We start from the raw sequence: 21808 nt of genomic DNA, 5'->3' as shown, positions 1-21808 counted from the left end.
GCTAACCATTTACTATCTTACAGACAATTTAAACAAAACACAAAGTTTTTATGATGCTTGTGATGTATAACAAGATGATCATAGGCTACTTATATTTTGATGATGTAACATACTAATTTGGGATTTTGCTTTTGTGCTTACTGAAACTGTTTGTAAATGCAGTTAAGTATGGAGTAACGTATCAAGCTTCGCATTCTGGTCCTCATCACGCTGTGAGGGTTTATTTTTCGATAACAGCCAGCTGGATGTACATTATCTTGCTTATTACACAGCTACTTGCCACATAAGTTTGTAATTAGATATGAAATATTGAAAACAGTTCATAGCAAGCAGCTTTGAGCCTAGACGAACAAACAAGTTTAAACAAGACAGACATTGAAGGGATAATGTACAGTCGTATCACTTAATGCACAGATTTTCACCACATACTGTAAATATTGGCTGGAACATGAAATATTGATTTGAGAAGAAAACGTTTTAAAATCGTACCTGTTTATTATAATCTTATAATCCATTACAGTGTACAAAACAATTTATAGTAGGGGTGGGCGAGATACTGGTAGATACGATTAACCGGTAGAAATTTGTTAACCGGTAGAGATTCTGGACTATCGTCTCTATCACGGTTACGCTCACGTGACGTACCCGTGCTGCTCCGTCATGAAAGCTTATCATTTGAATGTATATTAAGCCTTTTAATTAGCCTTTAAATCATTCAAGTGCAATAAGCAGCGAAAGAGGACTATTTTCAGGATATGAAGAAACTCTTCTGAGCGCTGTGAGAGATGTGCGCAAATGAAGCCGCTGCTCATACAGCGCGTGAGTCTTGAACTTAGTTGTTTTTGGCACCTTATTTGGCTTGAACGGTCAAATACACACTCGTATGTGTCAAAATGCCAGTCTTTGCGAGTATCCTTGTAAACAAAGTTGTTTATAATATATATATAATATATTTATAATATAATAATATTTATTTCATTTGTGTCTTTGTTCAATTGTAGTTTGTTGTCCAATTGCTTTGCTTGTAATTAGTTTCTTTGTTCATATTTTACTAATTTACTAAACACTTACTAAGTGTTTTTTTGTTTGTTTTTTTACTTGTGGCATTCATTTTTTTGTAATAATGAAATTGGTGATGAGATTTATGAAATTTCAGTGGTATCAAAAATTTTCATTTTATAAAAACTTTAAAGCAAAAATAAATGAATAAACAATAAACTTATATTGTGATATATAATATTTTGGCTGTGAATATAAATAATATTTACAAAAAATTATATAATGACCGAATCACAGCATAATAGAAAGTTAGAGGTCTGTTTTTAGGCTTCATTTATACAGCAAGACCTAATGCATATAAATCTAATATGGTTAATTGTTTAGTTTTAACTTGGTCTTTGTGGATTGGTCTAATGATGAAAATTGTTTTGTTTTGTTTGTTTTTTTGGGGGGGGGGGCGTTCCTATATGAACACCTCCCACAGAAGCTTTTGAAATGGTTTTTGGAGGGCTGTACATTGGAGATGCGTGACTTATTTTGTGTGATTCAGTGTACAGAGCTGCACAGCTCTTTGATGTTTGAGTTTCAGCAACACTGATTTACATGTATGGAGGTGTTATCCTCAGTTAAACTAATCTAGCCGCTCTGTTTTAAGGAGGTGAACAAGAGCACGGCAGATCTCTTGGGTAGGCTTGACTGAGGATGGGGGAAGTCAGATATGTAAGAGCTGTGTAAGTGTCTTACACTAGGTGAGGAGCTATATTTAGGGTCACTGCTGTGATGCTGTAGCTGCAGCCTTTTAGACATGCTGTTTCAAATGAGACAATGATTCCCTGGTAGCTGAAAAAGAAATAAACAAAAAAATACATACATTAGAATATTAGCATGAGTGACAGAAATATATCAGTCTGGACGATATTTAGTCAATTGATTATCAGAGTTGGCCAATAACATGACCTCATGGTCAGTGAACAGAAATGGTATTCACCCATGTCAATTCCAAATTTAATTTAGTTCAGTTTAACGCGTTAAAAATATATAACACAATTGACGCAGCAAACGTTTTTTCCTGTCATCCTTTGGCAAGCTTTACATTATATGACCACTCTCTTATTCATGCAAATGCTTTTAAATCCTTCAAGTCCGATAAGACAAAAGATAACGCAATGCAGTACTGGTACACGTCTATGAATCTCCTGTGGGACACACACACAATCGTGTACGCACAGAAAGCCACTTCAGACAGCGCTTTAACGGACAAAAAATAATACATAATTATGCCAAAATGCCCGTTTTGTCGAGTATCCTCACAAGCACAGTCTTAAATGAGTTAAATAAAGTCTTAAATGAATGTAAAGAGTTATGAGAAAATGGGATGTATATCAGATCCACATCATGTGTGGCAGGTGTTAAAGTGACAGCAGCCTAATAAACCTGCTGCTGTCTGTCATTAAGGATAATCAAAGAACAAAAGGAAAATATAGAAAATCACTTACTCACTGCTCTTGACTGATTAATTTTGTAGCTTTAATAATGATTCATTTATATTTAATTTATAATTTATGCAATGAAGACACTTACTGCTCTTGACTGAATTACTTTTGTAGCTTTAATAAGTACTCATCTATATTTAAATTATAATGTATGCAGTAAAGCCTGCGAAGTGTTGGATAACTTTATTCAATTTCTGTATAATATCCTATCTGTTAGGCATACCTAAAAACCGTAAAGCACTGTTTACAAGATGAAATGAGTCAAAAACAACAAAAGCAAACTTTTTGTGCATTTTGTCAGGACAAGTTAAAATCTGAACTTGTCTGACTGGGCCAATAGAAAAAACCCTGATATATTGAAGGGCACAGGTAAATGTGACATTTGAGGTTATGTGGAGATTGTTTCACTTACTGTACATTTAAAAGTTTTAATAAATGTAATATATACAGTATATAGCTTTCAATTATACTGTTATGCTGAATGGATATGATTAATGGCTAAAACTGATTTTTATTTTTATTTTTATAGCGACATCAGTAGCAGTATTGGTATCAGTGATACTGGTCTTATTTCATAAAAAGATGCTAAAATATAGCCTACTGTCTTTGTTTTTAAGTTGTTTCTACATTATTAGGATTAGAATTTATGTGACAGCATTAAAGAAATAGTTCAGCATGCAGACACGCATGTACTGCAGCTTTAGATCAACTTTAATGGCATTTGAGACTTCACCTTGCCATGCCATGAAGTCTGATGACCTTCTGATAATTTGGCCAAGGGTCCAGGACAGAGGAAAGCATTAGGATAACCAAAGCTTTGAAAGCATTGCATTCCCCACGTCTGATCAGGGGTTTACAGATCAATGCAAACATAAATGAGAGCAGCAGGCTATTATGGACTCGAATAATGCACCAATTTTCTTATCTCTTCAGACCAGCTTGATGGATCTGTCTGATAGAGGAGCCATAGATTATTGTGTAGCACGAGGAGAGCAGACAACATCCTCCTCCTGAGAAACCTGAGATGCTTTAACTCAAGCTGTTTTTAAAGGCACAGTATTTTGTGAGAGGAGGGAAAAAAAACAATCATTATTTTCACAGTATGTTTCAGGGAGCAGCTAATCTGTTTGAGACCGATAGTCCAAACATGGGCTTGCTGAAGGCTACATCAGGGTTGATAGCATCTTGACAAACTATGATTGTTGATGCAATCTCATTTGCTGTCAGATTGTCCCAGAGCCGCTCTCCAAACACGCAGTTTGGCTGTAGCTGATTATCTTTGTAATCTGACAGGGATGGACATTTTGGTCATTATGTTTAAGTATTTGACAGATAAATGATAAACTGAGTACACAAGTGAGGGCTTAGGTGGCACACATGCTATTTTTGTTATTATTATTAGTAATGAATGGAAATAATGGATTATATACAGTATATATATGCTGTATATAATCTATGTATACATACATACTGTATATAATTCACTGATAAATAAAGTCCTTAACAGCAATGTTTAAACATTTATTAATGTGCTAACTTAAAATTAGAACAGCTCTGATTTATCATTTTGACAGTGTTTAAGCATTGTTGTAAAGGACTTTATGTGCTATTGAGATATATTATTTAGTCACATGTCACTTACTGCAAAGATTGCACTTTAAAATCGAGTGTTTTTGGGGGATCTAGTTCCAGCTAGTGATTAATGCAATGATGACTTTATAGCTTTCACTATACAATTATACCGTAACCACTAACTTATTAAAAAATAGGGTCTTTTTTGACACATTTGTGTATAGTTGTTACTAAATGTTTTAAAGTTTGGATTAAAACGCCATCAGTCCATTATTCTTCAAGTCTTCATGACTGATCATGATCAATTATCCTCAAGCCCATCCCTAGTTCTGCCAGCTCTTCAGTTGTTTGCTGACATGCGCACACACACGCATACACACTTCATTTTTCTTGGTTTCTCTCCTCTCGCACGTTATTTTGCTTGTGGGTTTTCTCTTGTCATTTTAATCCCCATCTCGTGCTGTCTTTCGCTCGCTTCTTTGCTTCTCTCTCTATTTCACTCCTCCCCTTCTAATAAATTATGTATGCCATTTCTGCCAGGCTGAGGGCTGCATTGCTGCCTTGCTGAATTGCTCTCTCCCTCTCTCTCCATCTCTCGCTCTCTCTCTCTCTCTCTCTCGCGCTCTGCACACAGGACCGAGTCTGCTCTCTCAGAGCTCACTGCAGCTCAGCTCGAACCCAGAGGGCTCCCTCCAGTACTCCGCCAGCTACCATAGTAACCAGACCCTGGCCCTGAGCGACTGCTTGTCCGCACCACAAACCCAGCAGCCTCAGCCCCCTCCACGCTCCAGCGGCCAGCCCGGAGGAGCCGTGCACAGCTACAACCAGGTGAGCGCTTCTTCTTTCCTTATTTCCTCCTGGTCTCGTTACAATACCATCCCTCACTTTTTGTATTTTCACCTCCTCTCTCTTTGTTTTTCGACGTGACTGCTCTGTTCTGCACCGCGAGTCTCTCGTGATCAGGGATGTTGTAGCGATTCTGCTTTTTCTTTTTTGGGACTGGCACTGAATGATTCCCGGGCTCCAGCTTGGGATCATGTTTCAAGCTGCTGCCTAAAAAGTGATTTCAAAACCTGATTAAAGCAATTAACTGCAAAACCGAAGCGTTTGTCAGCAGACGGCAGTTGTACTGCATTGCATCGAGCGGCGAGCGTGTGCAAGGCAAACTTTGTCATTATCCGGGGAGCTAAATTGTGCCCTGTTGATGAGACTGTAATTACAGCAAACCCTGCAGGGCGGTTTCTCCCAACTTTCATTTCTTTTAAATGAGTCTCGCACACCTGCTACAAGCTAGAAATGTTCCCTAAAAAGGAACGAAGTCTGTTCAGACCACAAATATTTAATTTCCTCCATGTTCACTAATTAACCGGATGTCTAACGCATGCAAATGACAGAACAAGTGCCTGAGCGGTCGGTCACAATAAAGCTGACATTGGCACATCCTCACTCTCTCGCTCCCTCGCCCTCCCTTTTGCTCTCTTGCCTTTCACATCCTTAGACACTTTTAATGAACACATAGGCCCTCTGTCTTTTATTGAAAGATGCCCAGCGCGTCCTCAGCCCTCCGGACTTGTTTCTGAGATAGTCGATGAGGGCCTCTCTGCAAAGATTCTTTGAAAACGTTCTCATTTTAAATTAATGCGGTTTCTCAGAAAGATGTTTTTTTTTCACATTGAATGCAAAAAAAATTATTGTGTTTCCAGCATCTCTCTTTTTCTTTCTCTTCTGTGTTCGTGTGGACTGTTGGGTTGGTTGTGTGGAGGGTAATCTGAAGAGGGCTTGTCTGCTCCAGGATGGGTTTATATAACACAACACATCAGTTAGGTGCTTTTATGAAGATATTTTTAACACCATAAACCTCTTGTTCCCTAAATAATTCATCCATATCAGGAACCAGTTACAGTCTCTTCAAGTAGGTGTTTCTCTTCTCTCTACGCCGGGATGCATTTCTCCCTCTTAGCGAGAGAGTGAGAGAGAGAGAGAGAGAGAGAGAGAGAGAGAGAGAGATGGAAAGATAAAGCTTTCAGGAATGATGGTATAATTGCATTACACCTTGGTATAACATGATATTGAGCTATTAAATGCCTTTTTTAAATCTTCACAATCCTATCTTGAGAGGATTCTTCCATCTCTTCTATCTCATTCATTAAAGTCTTATCAGGAGAAGCAGCACACTCTTGAAAATAAAGATTACAGTTACAACCAAAAAGCTTTTTGCAGCCTGATATCACAGGAGAACCTTTTTACATTCCACAGCTTATTCTTTAATACTTTATAGTAAACTATCTCTAAGCAGGGCTTCAGGATATCTAGAAGAAGCAGTATGGTGATATAAAGACCGTGCAACAAGAATGTACTGTGATAGTCTTCAAAGAATCAGGTGATCAAGATTTGGCCATGTTGGTCAAGCTCTTTATTGTCACTGTTCAGGCGCAATGCAATTGTACAACACTTTCCCATGTGAAGCTTGATCTCACAACCTTCAGATTATGTGATGGCATGTCGACAAAGCAAAGACTTATAGGTTAGGAATGGGATACAACAGGGATGGGAAACTCGGTCATGGAGTGCCACTGTCCAACCCAGTTTAGCTCCAACCCTGATAAAAAAAAAAAAACTCACCTGCTTGTAGCCTTAGTAATCCTGAAGACATTGATTAGCTTGTTCAGGTGTGTTTGATCAAGTTAGGAGCTAAACTTGGAAGGACAGCAGCACTCCAGTACCGACATTGCCCATCCTTGGGTTACAGTGATCCCCAAGTTGCCCAACAACCAATTAGTTCATTAGTGAGGTTGAATTACTTAAGCTCAAAGTATACTTTGGCCATCTGCGTTACACAACTGCGTTACACATTGCCGATGTCCGAGCACACCGCCCCTGTGCAGGCCAATTTTTGTGTCCGTGTGGACGGTGCGGGTACAACAGCCTACATGCAAGGTGAATGTTGAGATGGAAGAGTCCACTAGGTGGCAATATGCAGTTGTGATGCGCAGTAGACGAAGAAGAGTGTGACAAGCAATAGTTTGTACTAGCCTAATGCTAATTCCAGCACTCACATTTTGCTGAAGTGCCTCCACTATCGTTCGCCAGTATTGATCTTTTTTCACTCTGTCGTGGTAGTCCTTCAAGGAAATAAAATATAGGTAGGAGTATTGTTGCCATAGCTCCACAAACCTTTCCTTCATTTCATAATTCCACCTAGCAGCACCAATACAATCGTCTCTCTTTTGTTTCGACATGTTTGAAAGAGCTTCTGTGCTTCTATTGGTCAATGTCACAGATGTGATGGAACCCGTCATGGAGGACCAAAAAAAAATTAAACAGGCTAGTCTTTTTGTCGTGACAACATGAAGTGTCACCAGTTGACGTCGTATGTGCAATGTATATGCAATGACTTCTGTGTACAACTATTGTTTCTTGCGTCCCGACGCCCATTGTCGTTTACGAACCACCCGACGCACTACGTTTTAACAGATCGTGCCAAAATTGTGCCAAAATCGTGTAATCTGAACCTGTCATTATTTTATTTTATTTTATTTTATTTTATTGTTTATTTTATTTTCAAGGTTTTTAAGGTGGATTCTAGTAAATTCCACTTATATAGTAAAACTGTTCTCAATAAGGAGATTCACTGAAGAATCTTTAAGAACATAGTTTGGAGACAAACAAAGCTGGATTTAGCTTTAAATGTCATACACTTTTCTAGCACAAACATTCTCTCTATCTTCAAGACCTTTGCCTCATATTTATTCAACTCTCCATTTGAATGTTATTACCTGATATCAATGCAATGAAGGAGACATAAAACCCCGCTAAGCTTTTTTTCCCACCACTGGAAATTGCACTGACTGCCAGTTTAAAAATAACCTAATTTATTCTGAATAAGAATAATCAGGTTTCATGCTTTCTGTAAATGAGAAACAGTGGAACTAATGTTTCATTGTAATCACCCACAATCATCATGGTGATTATGAGGAATCTAAAGGAAGAAATGTTTATTCACACGCCAAAGCGTCTTTCTAAATGACTGGCCCTATGCCAGCATTAATTTGCCCGTGTATATTGTATGTATATGCAATAACTTCCGTTTACAGGCTTTTTTGTATGTGTTCAGGAAACATGCTTGCATATTACTTTCAAAGGAATTATTGTCTCATATATCACCATCTGAATATCAAGTAAACCAACTTACCCCTAAAGGGATGGTTATTAGTTGAAAATTAAAAGGCATCATTTACTCGGCCGTCGTGTCATTCCAAACCTCTATGACTTTCATCCTTCTGTGGAACTCGAGAAGATATTTTGGTGAATGTTTTTGGTCATTTTGTCATATTATGAAAATCATTAGGGTCAAAAACCTTCTCAAAAGATTATAAAGGTTGTGTAAATTTAATCAATATTACTCTAGAACCGACTACATCAAATATGGCAGCACAAACCCCAAATGCCGTGATGTTAGTTCACGAAACATGCAAGTTCCAATGAGCTGAATTTTCAGCGTCATTACTCCAGTCTTCAGTCTTCTATTGTCATAGAAATGTTTTGTAACATTATAAATGCTTTTACTGTCACTTTTATCAATTAAACTAATTTCTGAATAAACATATTCATTTCTTTAGAAACAAAAACACAATCTTGATGCCCTTAACTTTTAAATGGTAATGCAATTCTTTGAATCATCTTATTTCGAAATATCTTCTTTTGTGTTCCACAGAAGAAAGAAATGACATGAGGGCGAAATTTTTCTTTTTAATAAGGATCTGTTTTGATTAGATATAACAGTTATCTTACTCTTCTCCTAGGTGACATCTAACCGTGCTGCCCAGCTCGCGGCGGGCGACTCCTGTCAGAGCCATGGCGGAGCCCTGCTGTCCGGTTCCCAGCATCCGTCTGCAGCGTCCGGCCCGGGCCTGTATTACTCTAGCTCTACTCTACCTGCCCAGCGCGTCAGCTCACCCCTGAACTCAATGCAGTCCAGCGGATCCCCGACTAAACTGCAGCGTCTGGGTTCGGCCTCTGACACACCAGGTTACGCCACCACCCAGCGCCTGCCCTCCTCATCCTCCTCGGCCTCCCCCAAGCCTTCTCCGGGCAGGCTTGCCAAATCCTACAGTAGTAGCTCGCCGATCAATGCGGTGGGCATCGGAGGATCACCTGGCACTCACGCTTCAGGCTCCCCTCACCGGTTAGCGTCTCCACCCAATAACGCATCACCTATCTATCAGCAGCTGCAGAGCGCCGGAGTGTCTACTTATGCCACGCTTTCACCCAAAAGGCTGGTGCACTCGGCTGAGCAGTACAAGATATCCCACGATCTCTACGCCACCGCCACTCTACAGAGACCAGGCAGCCTTGCTGGTGAGTAACAACTCCTGACCTGCCTTTGACTAGCCAACTGGGATTTTCGAGTCGCGGCAATTTAATAAACATTGTGTGGGTTTTTCTATGGGGACGTTTTTGAAGCATGAAATACTTTCAGACACTCAAGAAAACAGTACAAGTCCATTATTTGCTGTTATCTGGGAATGTATTTTCTGTGAAACGCTCAACTAAACAGCAGCAAGAAACGAAAACAAGTACATCACTGTGCTTGTAGGCAATACTTTTTGAAACTTATAATTGATTTTGATCAGCTTTGAAGTGAAGGAGCATTCACACCGACTATGATTTGATGAAACAAATCAAAGCTTAATATAAAAAAATGACAAAAGCACATATGGAAAATAAAAATAATAATGGAAATAAAAAATGGAAAAGGTCTCATTAAAAATATAAATAAAAAAATATAATAGTATATAAATTATACTAAAATAACACTTCTAGGTGGTACAAATAACTGTCTTAATGAGTGAGTCAGTGGATCATTCATTCAACCGATTTGTTCAATACATTTTTTCAAGTGAAAAGGTGTTTTAGATCGGTGACATCATCAGGACCGCGTGAACGTTTGGAGAACAGACAGCTCCTTATGCTTTTGAATCGCTTTTGCTGTACTTTGATGCCATATACCAATCAGTAAGCGCAGCGTCGATTTAAGGCGAACACGCTTAATGTGAGTGAATCAATGAAACATTCATTCAACTGATTCGTTCAAAAACATAGATTCATTTAGCAACAAACCGCATATACTGTTTTTATCAGCGAAGTGCAACATTTGATAGTTCATTAACTTTGTTTGGAACTATTTCATCAAAAGTACACAAAGTAACTGGTAAAATTGTGTCTACAGTGCTGGATTTTTATAGCCTGACCTCATCATACTCAGATTCTAGTCCGAATGTGAGTCTGATACTGCTCCATTGAGCTTTGATTATGGGGCGTGTTTCAACCGAACCAGGAAGGAAAATGCCTCTGCACTCAATTGGATAGACCTATAACCAATCAGAGCAACGGAGTAAGTGACTTATGTTTTTCATTCATGTTTCCGATCGACAAATGTCTTGATCGTGGTTCTCTGTTCCTCTTTTAAAATCAATGCGCTGTCGATATCTTCTATAACAGACGCGATGGCGGAATCTACACATAATGTTTTATAAACAAAGTTCGAGAGGAGCACGTTCAAATAATCAATTCAATCAACTTGTCATCAAACAATGACCGTCTGGTCTACCCTATCAGCATGAGAGGAAGCATATATTTATTCACTTTGTCAACTCACCTAACATTCCATGACAGTTTTCAGCATCCCTCCACTCACTCTCGGCCTGTTCTTCCACAGCCTGGAATACGGGGGGAGCACTTTGGGTTCGGGCCGAATACCGAGCCCGGAGCCCTCTCCTCAAACAGCACGCCAAATATGCATTTATTCTATCTGACTTATTTGTAAGTGTGAACTCGTGAAATAACAATTCTCCAGCGGCAGTCATCTGTGTTGTAAACGAATTCAACCCAAGCGCTCATTGGTGACGTGGATGATTACGTTACGTTGCTCATCTGTCCATCATCGTATAAAGCCCGCCCTCACAATTTGATTGGTCCGAACAATTTTTGTTCGGGCATAATAGCTCCTCAACGGAACGAGTCCAGACCGAACTTACCGACCTAAAAAATTTGTGGGCTAAGTTCGGCTGGCATCCAGGCTAGGATTTTTTTTTTTTTTTTTTGTCTGAACTGTTTTATAAAAGCAACATATTGCAAAAGCAATGTCACACACTTCAGCCTATATATACACTTGTGTGTGTGTATATATATATATATATATATATATATATATATATATATATATATGTGTGTGTATATATATATATGTGTGTGTGTATATGTGTGTGTGTGTGTGTGTGTGTGTGTGTGTGTGTGTGTGTGTCATAGCTCAATACTCATTGATCTTGGGTAAATAAATTCAACTCTGTGGTAGACAGAGAAATTTGATACTCATATAAGTTTTCACATAGAGAGCATCTAGGGAACCACATTTGTTTTCCATGCATGCTTTCTTTACTGATCCCTACATTCAGCCCCTTAAGTCAAGAGACTTCAGCTCTTCCTTTGAAGGAACATAGCACTTTGATATGAAGACTCGTTCTCGCTCCGCAGTTAAACATCAAAGAGGTTCGGTAACAATTCATTTATTCAGTCATATACCATACGTGGCTGTTGTTGTAATTAGTGTTGCTATTTTTGCATTTAACATGTTACTACAGTATGTAGAAAATAGTCTCAATCAATCTTAGGTCAAAGAAGACAGGCTTTGATTTAAAATTACAAACAAAAAACAACACAAATAAAACTCATGCTTTTAAAGTGAAAAGCTTTTATACTTCTCAATATGTTTGGTTTAATTGCTTTATTAATTGATTTAACCTGTTAGTTTTCAATTTCCATTCATGAGAATTAAGCCTGTAAACAATAATCATCCCATTACATACTTCTAAGGTCATTTACATATGTTATTTGGTTAAAAGACACAAATAATAAATACTGTATATAAGAAAAGAAATTTTTGCTATTTTATTACATTTTATTTTATTATCACTGAGATGACAAAGCTGAATTTTCTGCATCATTTCTCTAGTTATCTGTGTCACATGATCCTTCAGAAATCATTCTAATATGCTGATTTGCTGCTCAAAAAACATCAAGAAACATTTCTTATTATTATCAATGTTGAAAAGAGTTGTGCTGCGGAATATTTTTGTGGAAACCATGATTGTAGGATTTTTTGATGAATAAAAAGTTCTAAAGAGCGGCATTATTTGATGATAGTTTTAATGTGACTTTTCATCAATTTAATGCATTCTTACTAAATAAAAATATGAATTTCTTCAACAACAAAAAAATCTTGCAGACCCCAAACTCTTGAATGGTGTTCAAATTCATTAATTTAGTCCATCTGTTAATGTCACGTCGGGGTCGGGCAAGAAAGAAGAGATGAGGATCTAACCGCGCAACCCATTTTATTCTGAAATTCAGAGACGTTTTGTGCAATAAGCCAGCAAACACAGCTGCATTCAGAGCGGGAGCCTGTTATCTAAATCACCCGTTTAACAGGCCGATTGTGGACCTGTGTAAGGTATTGTGGATTACAGCCCTATATTACCTGCCACATTGTCAGCTCTTCATCAAACCCGCTGAGAGAAACAGGCGCACAATGGGAAACAGCGGGCCAGTGCCAAACTGTCCCTCAGCCCGTGCTGAGCCATCACCGGCTCTCCCGCTTGTCTCTTTGATTAAAGTCCGGCATCCCATGTCTGTACACCTTCACCAGTGTCTGTGGACAGTGGGAATGCTCCAGCATGCTGGCCATGGACCGAGAAAAATGAGCCCAGTCTATCCACCGGTGCACTGACGGAAAGCTGATTAGATTTGAAGGCAATTACGTAGTTTAGACAAGAGACTTTGTTTGCAAGGCTTCCCTGATTTCTCGAGGGTATTTGATGCGTTTGGTGAGCCTGTCATTCATGATGTAGTATATGGAGGGATTGTTGGCGAGGGGCTGATGATGTGTGTCATTACAGCTGGAGGCCGTGTGAGAGAGAATAGCAGAGTTGGACTCTTACTAAGACTGAGAAAGATGGACTTTTAATGCTTGTATTGAAACAAGGTGGAAAGTGCAGCGCAATCATGGAGAATCATTGTAAGCTGCACAGAAGCATGGTGTTTCTAGGAAAAAACTTTATTTTCTGGTTTGACTTTGTGGTTAAAATGACTCCTGAATGAGCTTCTTACTTCACATGAGCATCAGCATGAAAGTACTATGAAAATACAGGCCTATTTAGAGCAAATGTAATTGTAGAGGTAGAAAAAGTATTTATTCATAGATGATGCTGTACCTTACTATAATTTTCCTGTTAATTCACTCCTCTTGTCTTATCTGTTTTGCTTGCTTTAAAGTAGAGGAGACGTTGCTTTCGAGCTTTAGTTGAAGATAAGTTTACGCTAGTAGTTTTTAGTAAGACCATAATTTTGTAAGACCATAAGAGCAATAAGCCACTTAATGCCCCATAAAAAAAAACAAAAAAAAACAATTGCTGTGCAGTATATCATTTTTAAACAGGTAGTTTGGCCTATAGCCTGTAATTGTTGGCTTAATAAATAACTCACGTCATGGAATTTTTGGATGAGCTATCCCTTTAATATTGTAAGTTTTATTGTTGTTGTTGTTGTTGTTGTTGTTAAACATATTATGAAAACTATTCATTTATTATTAAAATAATAAATTATATTTATATAATATTCATATTTTCAAACAATAGTAATAATAATAATAATAAATTACAAATATGTACATTTAAGAATAAAATATTATTTTAATAATGATTAAGTGATATTTAACAATAAATTAACAATATAATAATAATACATTTCAAAATGCATAAGTATAATATAAATATAATGTATTTGAAAAATAAATGGTGTTTAATGATAAATTATTAGCACCTATACTGTTGTTAAATAATTTATTATTAAATATTATTAAAAGTAATACATAACATTTATATTTATGTATTTATTATTAATATTGGTGGTGGTGTTATTTAAATATTGTGAAATTCTAATAATTTATCATTAAAATAATAAAGTATATTTATGTCATATTTGTAGTTTTAACGTAGTAGTAGAAGTAGTAGTAGTAATAATAATAAATTAAAAATACATACATTTAAGTACAATATATTATTTTAATAATCAATACATGATATTTGATAATAAGTTTATAATAAATGATTTAACAACATCTATTATTGTTGTTATTTTAATTATTAAATACCCTTTATTTATTATTAAATTAATACATTATTATTAATAGTAGTAGTAATAGTAGTAGTAGTAGTAGTATAGTAGTAGTATTATGAAGAAAAAGATGAATGATCATTATAATAATAAACAATTCTAATAAAAAATTTAATAATAATATAGCTCAAAAAGCTGTTTATTGTTGCCAATCAATTTAGCAACTTGACACATAAATGCATAATTAAATTGATGGGCGGTCATCTGTATGTGTATAGAATTTTTAAAGAGGTTTCGAATATGGCTCAGATTTTAGAGCCGAAGCATTATGTTATTATAATTGAGATTAATAATTGAGCTTCACTAGGCACTACATTAGACCCTACTCTCAATCTATCATCCTCACGCTTTAATGACAGCAAACAGAGAACACAATGCACACCCTATGTTCAGGCGTCTGAAGTGCTATTAGCACTGCCTGTGATTAGACAGTGAAGAGGTTCTTCAGAGCGCTTGTCTAAGTTCTTCCAAATGTGTTCCAGATGTACAAACCTATTTATTCAGCCAGGTTAGGGATGAGGGATGTTTGCCTGCCGGACACCGATAAGGTGATTACACAAAATGCTGTATCAAAGGAATGTGGATTTCTCTTTTAGATATAAAGTTTCATCATTAGGAGGGTAGGGAGCGTGAGGGCAGATTGAATGGATGTTATGCTTGTCTCCTCACCAACGGGAACGGTTTTGCTAGTTTGTATAGGTGTCTTTGCAGGAGCCGCTGACCTGTCAGTCCAAATCCTTCACTTGGACAAAGAGTCTAGCCTAGAAATTGCCTTTGAAAAGCTGTGATTCTCCTGCAGTGAGTCATGCTGCTTTGCTTGTAATCACTTGGACCTGTTGGCAACATCTGTGACAGGATGTTGTCGATCTCTCTGTTTCTGTCTGTTCTTACATGTCTCTTGTCCTCCTGGCTGCTTGTCTGTCAGTCTTCCTATCTGCCCAGTTAGCCATCTGTCTGTCTCTCAGGCTGCCCGTGTCTCTCAGCATCTACCCTGTTGAAGAGACCAGCATATGTTGCGTTTTGGATTCTGCTGTCCCCAACAGGGTTTAGCTTAACCAACAAGACGATGACTTCTTCCTTTTTTTTCAATCAGCTTCCCAGAAAGAAAAGCATGACTATGCTGGTCGACCATTCAGACCAGGACCAGACCAGCATAAACCAGCATAGAAATTGGCTGGAAGTCTTTTCAGCATGTCATGTACCCTCAAATGTAAAGGGACCCCCTTCCTAAAATATAAAGGCAGCTTTATATTTTTGTATAAAGACCCTTTTATACTGTGATGAAAAAGTATAAAGTTTTAAGACATGTTGTTTCCCAAATTAAATAATTGGCTTTTAAAGTGTCTCAGTGTTAAGAACAATTATCTGGAGATACTGCAATACACTGGCTTAAATATGTTGCCTAAATATTTATGATTTTATTATTTGTATTCATTATAAAGATGAAATTAAAACATTCATATTTAAACAAAAAAATATATTTAACTTAAATATAAAAAAATATAACTTTTACTTTGTATGTTCATGTTGACAGTATTTTTCTTTTCTTTTTTTCTACTTGTTATTAAAATATTAAAAAAAACCTGGTTTGGGTTGTATTTCTTACCCATTTGTATTTCTCAAAAATTTTCCCCAGACCCTCAAACACCCTCTTTCAGCCCCCTGCGGGTTCCAGACACCAGTTTAAAAAAAAACTCGCTTTCACATCAACTATTGGTGTTATCTACAAAAGTTCATATCTTATTCTCCGAATCTCATGTCATTCATCTTTTCCACCTGGTCAGAAGAAAATAGAGCATCTCAGATGATAAAGCCAAGTGAGAGAGCTTTATATAGGGTTTTAGCGATTTTTGGATGTATCCTGATGGATCTCCTCCTAACACTAAAGAAATCAGGATAGGGATGAGGGGCGTTTGCCTGCCGGACACTGATAAGATGATTACACGAAATGCCCTCTATCTACACCTTCTTATTTTCAGAACATTACACAATTAAGTCCTGCGAAGCATCAGAGCACCAGAAGCAGATCAGACATTGCAGTAGTTTGAAGATTAACATTCACATACTTGTTCTGTTCCAACGGCCTTGAGGAAGCATCTCCGTTCCGCTGGTTGTTTGCATTGCCGTTTAGAGTAGTACATCTCTGTCATTCAGTGAAAACCAATGAGACAAGCTGCCAAGATCCAGAGGAATCCTGAGGTACAACAACTCCAAAGATTGTGTGTCTGTGGCATCCCTATAGGCCGGTGCAAAGCCAGGATATAAAGTGTGTGGATCGATTGAGAATGTGAGTGAATGTTGAGTTAGCATTCGCATTCCTCTTGTGTCTAAGGTTCATAAACATCTACTTCACAGTCTCCTTGTTTCTCACTGGAGATTCCAACATGCACTCTTGATCAAGAAGGGAAGGATTACTAGGGCTGTGCTCATACAATCATAATCATAATCTTACTATATATGTCTGCCAAGATATAATTTTGGATCACTGTTGAATGTTGACAACACTTACCTTCCTCTGTACACTCTTGATCAGGAAGAAAATATTGACTTTCTGATGCCTTGGACATGTTGTGATTGGCAGGTCTAGTGTGAAAGCCAACAGGTTATGTACAGTACATTGAAGATCGCCGCGATGATGTACTTACTCTCCCGTATTGTTGTTCTCATTCATAAGGGGTTTAGTTTGCAGGACTTCTTCTTCCATCTTTAACACTAACAGGAACAATGCCTTTTGTGCAGGATCTCGAGGTTCGTACAGCAGTCAGCACACTCACCTGGGCCCTGAACTGAGGCCCCTGCAGTCCCCTGAGCATCACATCGATCCCATATATGAAGACCGAGTCTACCAGAAAGTCCCCATGAGAAGCCTGAGCCAGAGCCAGGGAGAAGTGCTCCCTCCAGGCCATACGGGAACCTACCGGAATAACACGGGTAAAGTTTACACACACTCTCTCTCTCTCTCCGTGTGAGTGCTGAAGTGTGTTAATCCCCAAGTTACCAACCTCCAGGATTTCTGCAAGAGAGCCAAATCCTTAGAGAGCATTTATCCAAATCGGACACGGTTCTTGCTCACAGCCGAGTGTTGACCTCATTAGAATTAATCTGAGTTAGAGCACATCACACAATCTGTATTTGTGAGTGCTTATTTTACTTAAAAGGTTTCACTTGTCTTACCATATCACATTAAAACACCTCAGCAGTCTTTTTCAATTAGCACATTGTTCGTTTTGTTTTGATTGTAGGTCAGGTGTAGCATGATAATCTGATGTGGCTCGCCAGTTTTGTTAGTGCTGTTTTTAATTCCTCACATCTCATTGAGAAAGTGCTGTGTGAATCCAGTTCAGGAGGATGAGACCAATGGGTAGATTACAAAAGCTGTGCAAATATAATCATATTATGGATTTTTTTTATACTGTACATCAATACCTTAGATACTTGTATTATGTGTGCATTCGTATCATTTATTTATTTGTAATATATTATTTCATATTTGTTGTTAATTGTAAGTTTTATATTAAAAAAGTTTATAATATACTTATACATACTATATATATATACTATATTATATATTAAAAAAATGTCATATATACAAAATATATATTTACAACAATATTTATATTAACTATTAATGTGAATAAAAATAAGAATAATTTTTATATTAAACATTTGTCTCGTCAAATTGCAAAGATTTTAGTTTAATGTACACATTGCAAAGCTACTAGTTTAACTGCATTTCTTACAAGTGGGGTGGTGGCACCACAATTTTTTTAAGTAATGCAGCTTTTTAGTGGCAAACTAATTGTATTGGTTGGATAGCAATTGTAGCGTTGACACTAAGTTTCTCTGTGTTTGGAAAAAAATAGACATTGTTTGTAATTTTTAACATACTGTAACATAATGTAATTGTGAGCATGGAAGGGAGGCATCATGACAGGGTCCCCTGAAGCAAAAATGTGTCGACTCTCACCTAGCTTAGAAGTGCAGATACAATCTATATGGTCTGTTTTAATTGGGGTCTGCGGTGGTAATTTCCTATGCTTGCTGCAATCCTGCTGTGACCTTTGGGAAGTGGAGCTTATAATGTACCTCAGAGACTTTATTTCTTTTCAAAATTGTTGCCTCTGCCTAATGGTATGGCAACATCAGCAGACTGTTGAAAATTATGCTCTGTCTCCTTTGGCTTTCTCCGCTCCGAGCTCTCACACAGCCCTTTTATTTTCTCATCCTCAAGATGTTACTGTGCTTTAAGAGGAAAATAAAGAGCCTTGGCTTTGCTTAGATAAACAACAGAACAAGGGCAGTTTTGTCTCTTATTTGCCTTGAATGGCGCTAAAATACAATTAAACAGGTAAATGAAGCAATTAAATCTGTGTCATTGCAGTGGTTTTCTGTCTAAAGCTAAAGGTTGAATAAAGCTAGAGTGCCCGTCTGCTACATGAATCATGAATCAATCTAAAGCTATTTAAGGAACTGAATTTAAGAAATTATATAATCCTGCCTTAGCACTTCTAGTAAGAATTCCGTTTCCATTGTTGAATTAAGGCAGTTGTGCTCATTACTGCTGTATTATATTCATTGCAGTGTATGTAACTGATAAAAGCTTTATATCTTCAAGAGAGACTCTATTGTTCTCGCACTGAACCACAGCTTGCTGTGTAACCATATTCACATGTGGACACCATTTTAAGTATATGAGGATATGAGGTCAAATGCATATATATGCATAAAAGAGTATTATGTGGTCCCTAAAAGTCTTTGAATGTCTTGGCAGTGTTTAAAACAGCTTTTCAGAAGATGTTTGATCTATGCAAAGGTTGTTTGTTACGCCACCTCTAAACTGCACATTGACTCTGTTGACTCTCAAAGCAAGCACTGCTGTGTATATGGTTATTTCTGCAAAACTAGTTTCTGTTTCTCTTTTTGAATGACAAATATAGACTATTGATACCTGCTGATACATACCGTTATTTTCTTGCATGCAGGCGCAGAACGCACATGGTAGTCATCTGTAGTGTTTTCAGTGTGTACAAGCGCAGCTTTTTGGCTCAGACGCAGCTGACGCGAGGCGACAACATTGTCAGCTTTCGGCGCCGCTAGTTCTTTGACGTTGGCTTGGTGTGGCATTTACCTTCAAGCCATCTTAGGTGTATATGACTTTCTTCTTTCAGCCGAACACAGGCAGAGTTATATTAAATAATCCTGGCTCTTCCCAGCTTTGTAATTGCATTGAATATAGTTGTTGAAGCTCCAAAAAGCACCTTCATCCATCATAAAAGTAATCCATCTTCTCCAGTGTGTTAATAAATGCCTTCTGAAGCGAAGTGATGGGATTTTGTTAGCGAAATATCCATATGTTATCACTGGCTTCTAGAACAGCCGTACACACACTCACGAGAGAGTCAAGTTCCGGTGGAAGGGTGACCTCTGACCCAACGTACGACGTAGGTAAAGCGTACGGTGAGAATTGACGAACGCGGAAGCGCCTAGAATAGGTCATAAAACGATGGTCACGAATGAGAAGTCTATAACGAGAAGTTTTAAAGAAATCTGTTTGTTTGTCATTAACTAATTCCATTTCTTTGTTATTAGGTAAATATGTGATGTATTTATTTTAAATAATATTTTATTTAATATAAACATTTATTTAATTTAATATTTATGTTTATATAAATTACTTATTGATTATACCAAACTTACTACTATTTTGAGGCTCAATCTCTAGGAGAATAAAATAATAATACGTAAAATTATACTTTTGAAATGTTATAAACTGAAATAGATATTAGGAGAGATGGATTTCTTAAGAGTTAAGACTCTCCAATTGCAATTCAAATCCCATGAAAAAAACAGTATAAACTTATTGTTTGATATGAACCAATCACAATTCAAAATGCAAATATAACTTAATTTCTGGCAGTAGTTTTTTTTTTTTTTTTTTTTATGCCAGTGGAAGATTAAACCTAAAAAAACTGGCAAAGTTTATAAAATCAAAAAAATTGAGAGCACATCTCAGGCTGAATTTATCTGCAAAATTCAATTTGAATGACTTCAATGCAGTAAGTTAAAGAAAGAAGGAAAAGAGGTATGTGAGCGCCCTGCAAGCGCTGTAAAAAAAAAAACATTTATGAATATGAGAACCTTTCTGTCTCTCCTTTTCTCCTATTGCACATTTGGAACATGAACAAATCAAGTCAGTCAAAATTGGTGCACTGCATTCGCACCCCCGATAATAAACAGGCATTTTCCATCCAGCAGATTTCAGCTGTGGCTCGAGGTGTCTGAAACTCAATGATAGCATTCAGGCTGACATTGAGACGCCTGACAAAGTCTCACAATGCCTAACAGAGTATCGAGAACAAAGTAGCGCAAGGCTTGTGTTTTTATGTTATCAAGTTCGACTCCCTGAAGCACATGAAAGTAACAAGTAGTTTATGAAAAGTCACTAATGAGGATCTATGCAGTCTTGTGTTTGATGTCACATCATTGCTCAGTCTGTCTGAGTTCATTGACCTGACTTTTCTTGCCGTGTCTGTTCTCTTCCTCTCAGTTGCGTTGCTTCCCCTCGCTAAGTGTCTCATTAGACCCGCAGATGAAGCACAGGGCTAATGACGACATTAGAAACCGTCACAAATACGCTGCTAACATGTAGCAGCTGTGTTCTTCTTATTACAGCGCTGTGCAGGAGGGATAAAGAGAGATATTTATGGGCATGTTTTTATTTTTTTATTTTTTTGGGACAGATGACATTGGTTGGAAGACTGTCCTACCTGAGATCCCCAGGTGGAAATGACTCAAGCAATCAGGGCAGTTCAGGGCCAATACCTTCACCAGCAGATTAGAGAGACTGAGAGAGGTCGACCGCTGAGCAGTTTTCTCTTATGAAATGTTTTGTAATCTCACACGTTTTGGGGGAAAAAAGGCACTGCAGATATTTTGTGTCTCGGTGCAAAGCCTCGCATGATATATGTGCATGCAAGGAAGTCACTGACTCATTTCAACAAAATCCCATAAAAACTCATTTGAGTTTTCAAATTTCATAAAGAGAAAGCAGGTGAAATGTTCTCCAAGAGTAAAAAGACTATATCAAATATAGAACATATCTGGGTCATTTCACAAAATAATATAAAAACGCAATTTTTAATTTTTTTATTTAGTCTACAGTGTATACCATTTGGGTGGGGTCTGCACAAAATACCGTAAAACACTTAGTCTTTTTTTAATATTATTGCATTTTAAAATAGCAGTTTTCTATTTATATAAAATAGAATATATAATAGATATGATTTATTCTTGTGATGGAAAAGCTGAATTTTCAGCATCATTACTGCAGTCTTCAGTGTCACATGATTCTTAATGTAATAAACATTTCTTATTATCAATTTTGAAGATCATTTGCTGCTATATAGGATTTATATTTTGAATTCATTTACTGTAATGGGACATTAAATCAAAAATAAATTATTAATTTAGACTATATAATGAATTATACATCCAGTAAATGTTGTGCGGCTTTT

General features: G+C 37.2%; 1 protein-coding gene across 2 annotated transcripts in view; it reads left to right on the top strand.

Moving 5' to 3' along the window:
- The window catches only part of ctnnd2a (catenin (cadherin-associated protein), delta 2a), a 287583-nt gene that overhangs the window by 140600 nt on the left and 125175 nt on the right, over window positions 1-21808 (top strand). For both annotated transcript variants that reach the window (XM_082184574.1, XM_082184575.1), the window contains 3 exons: window positions 4699-4892; window positions 8867-9422; window positions 17034-17225. In XM_082184574.1, the coding sequence (XP_082040700.1) occupies window positions 4699-4892; window positions 8867-9422; window positions 17034-17225 (942 nt within the window). The remainder of the gene's footprint in view (window positions 1-4698; window positions 4893-8866; window positions 9423-17033; window positions 17226-21808) is intronic.

The sequence above is a fragment of the Leuciscus leuciscus genome (assembly GCF_965113295.1).
Source record: "Leuciscus leuciscus genome assembly, chromosome: 11".
Taxonomy (NCBI): Eukaryota; Metazoa; Chordata; class Actinopteri; order Cypriniformes; family Leuciscidae; genus Leuciscus; species Leuciscus leuciscus.
This window is presented reverse-complemented; position numbering and strand designations above follow the sequence as displayed.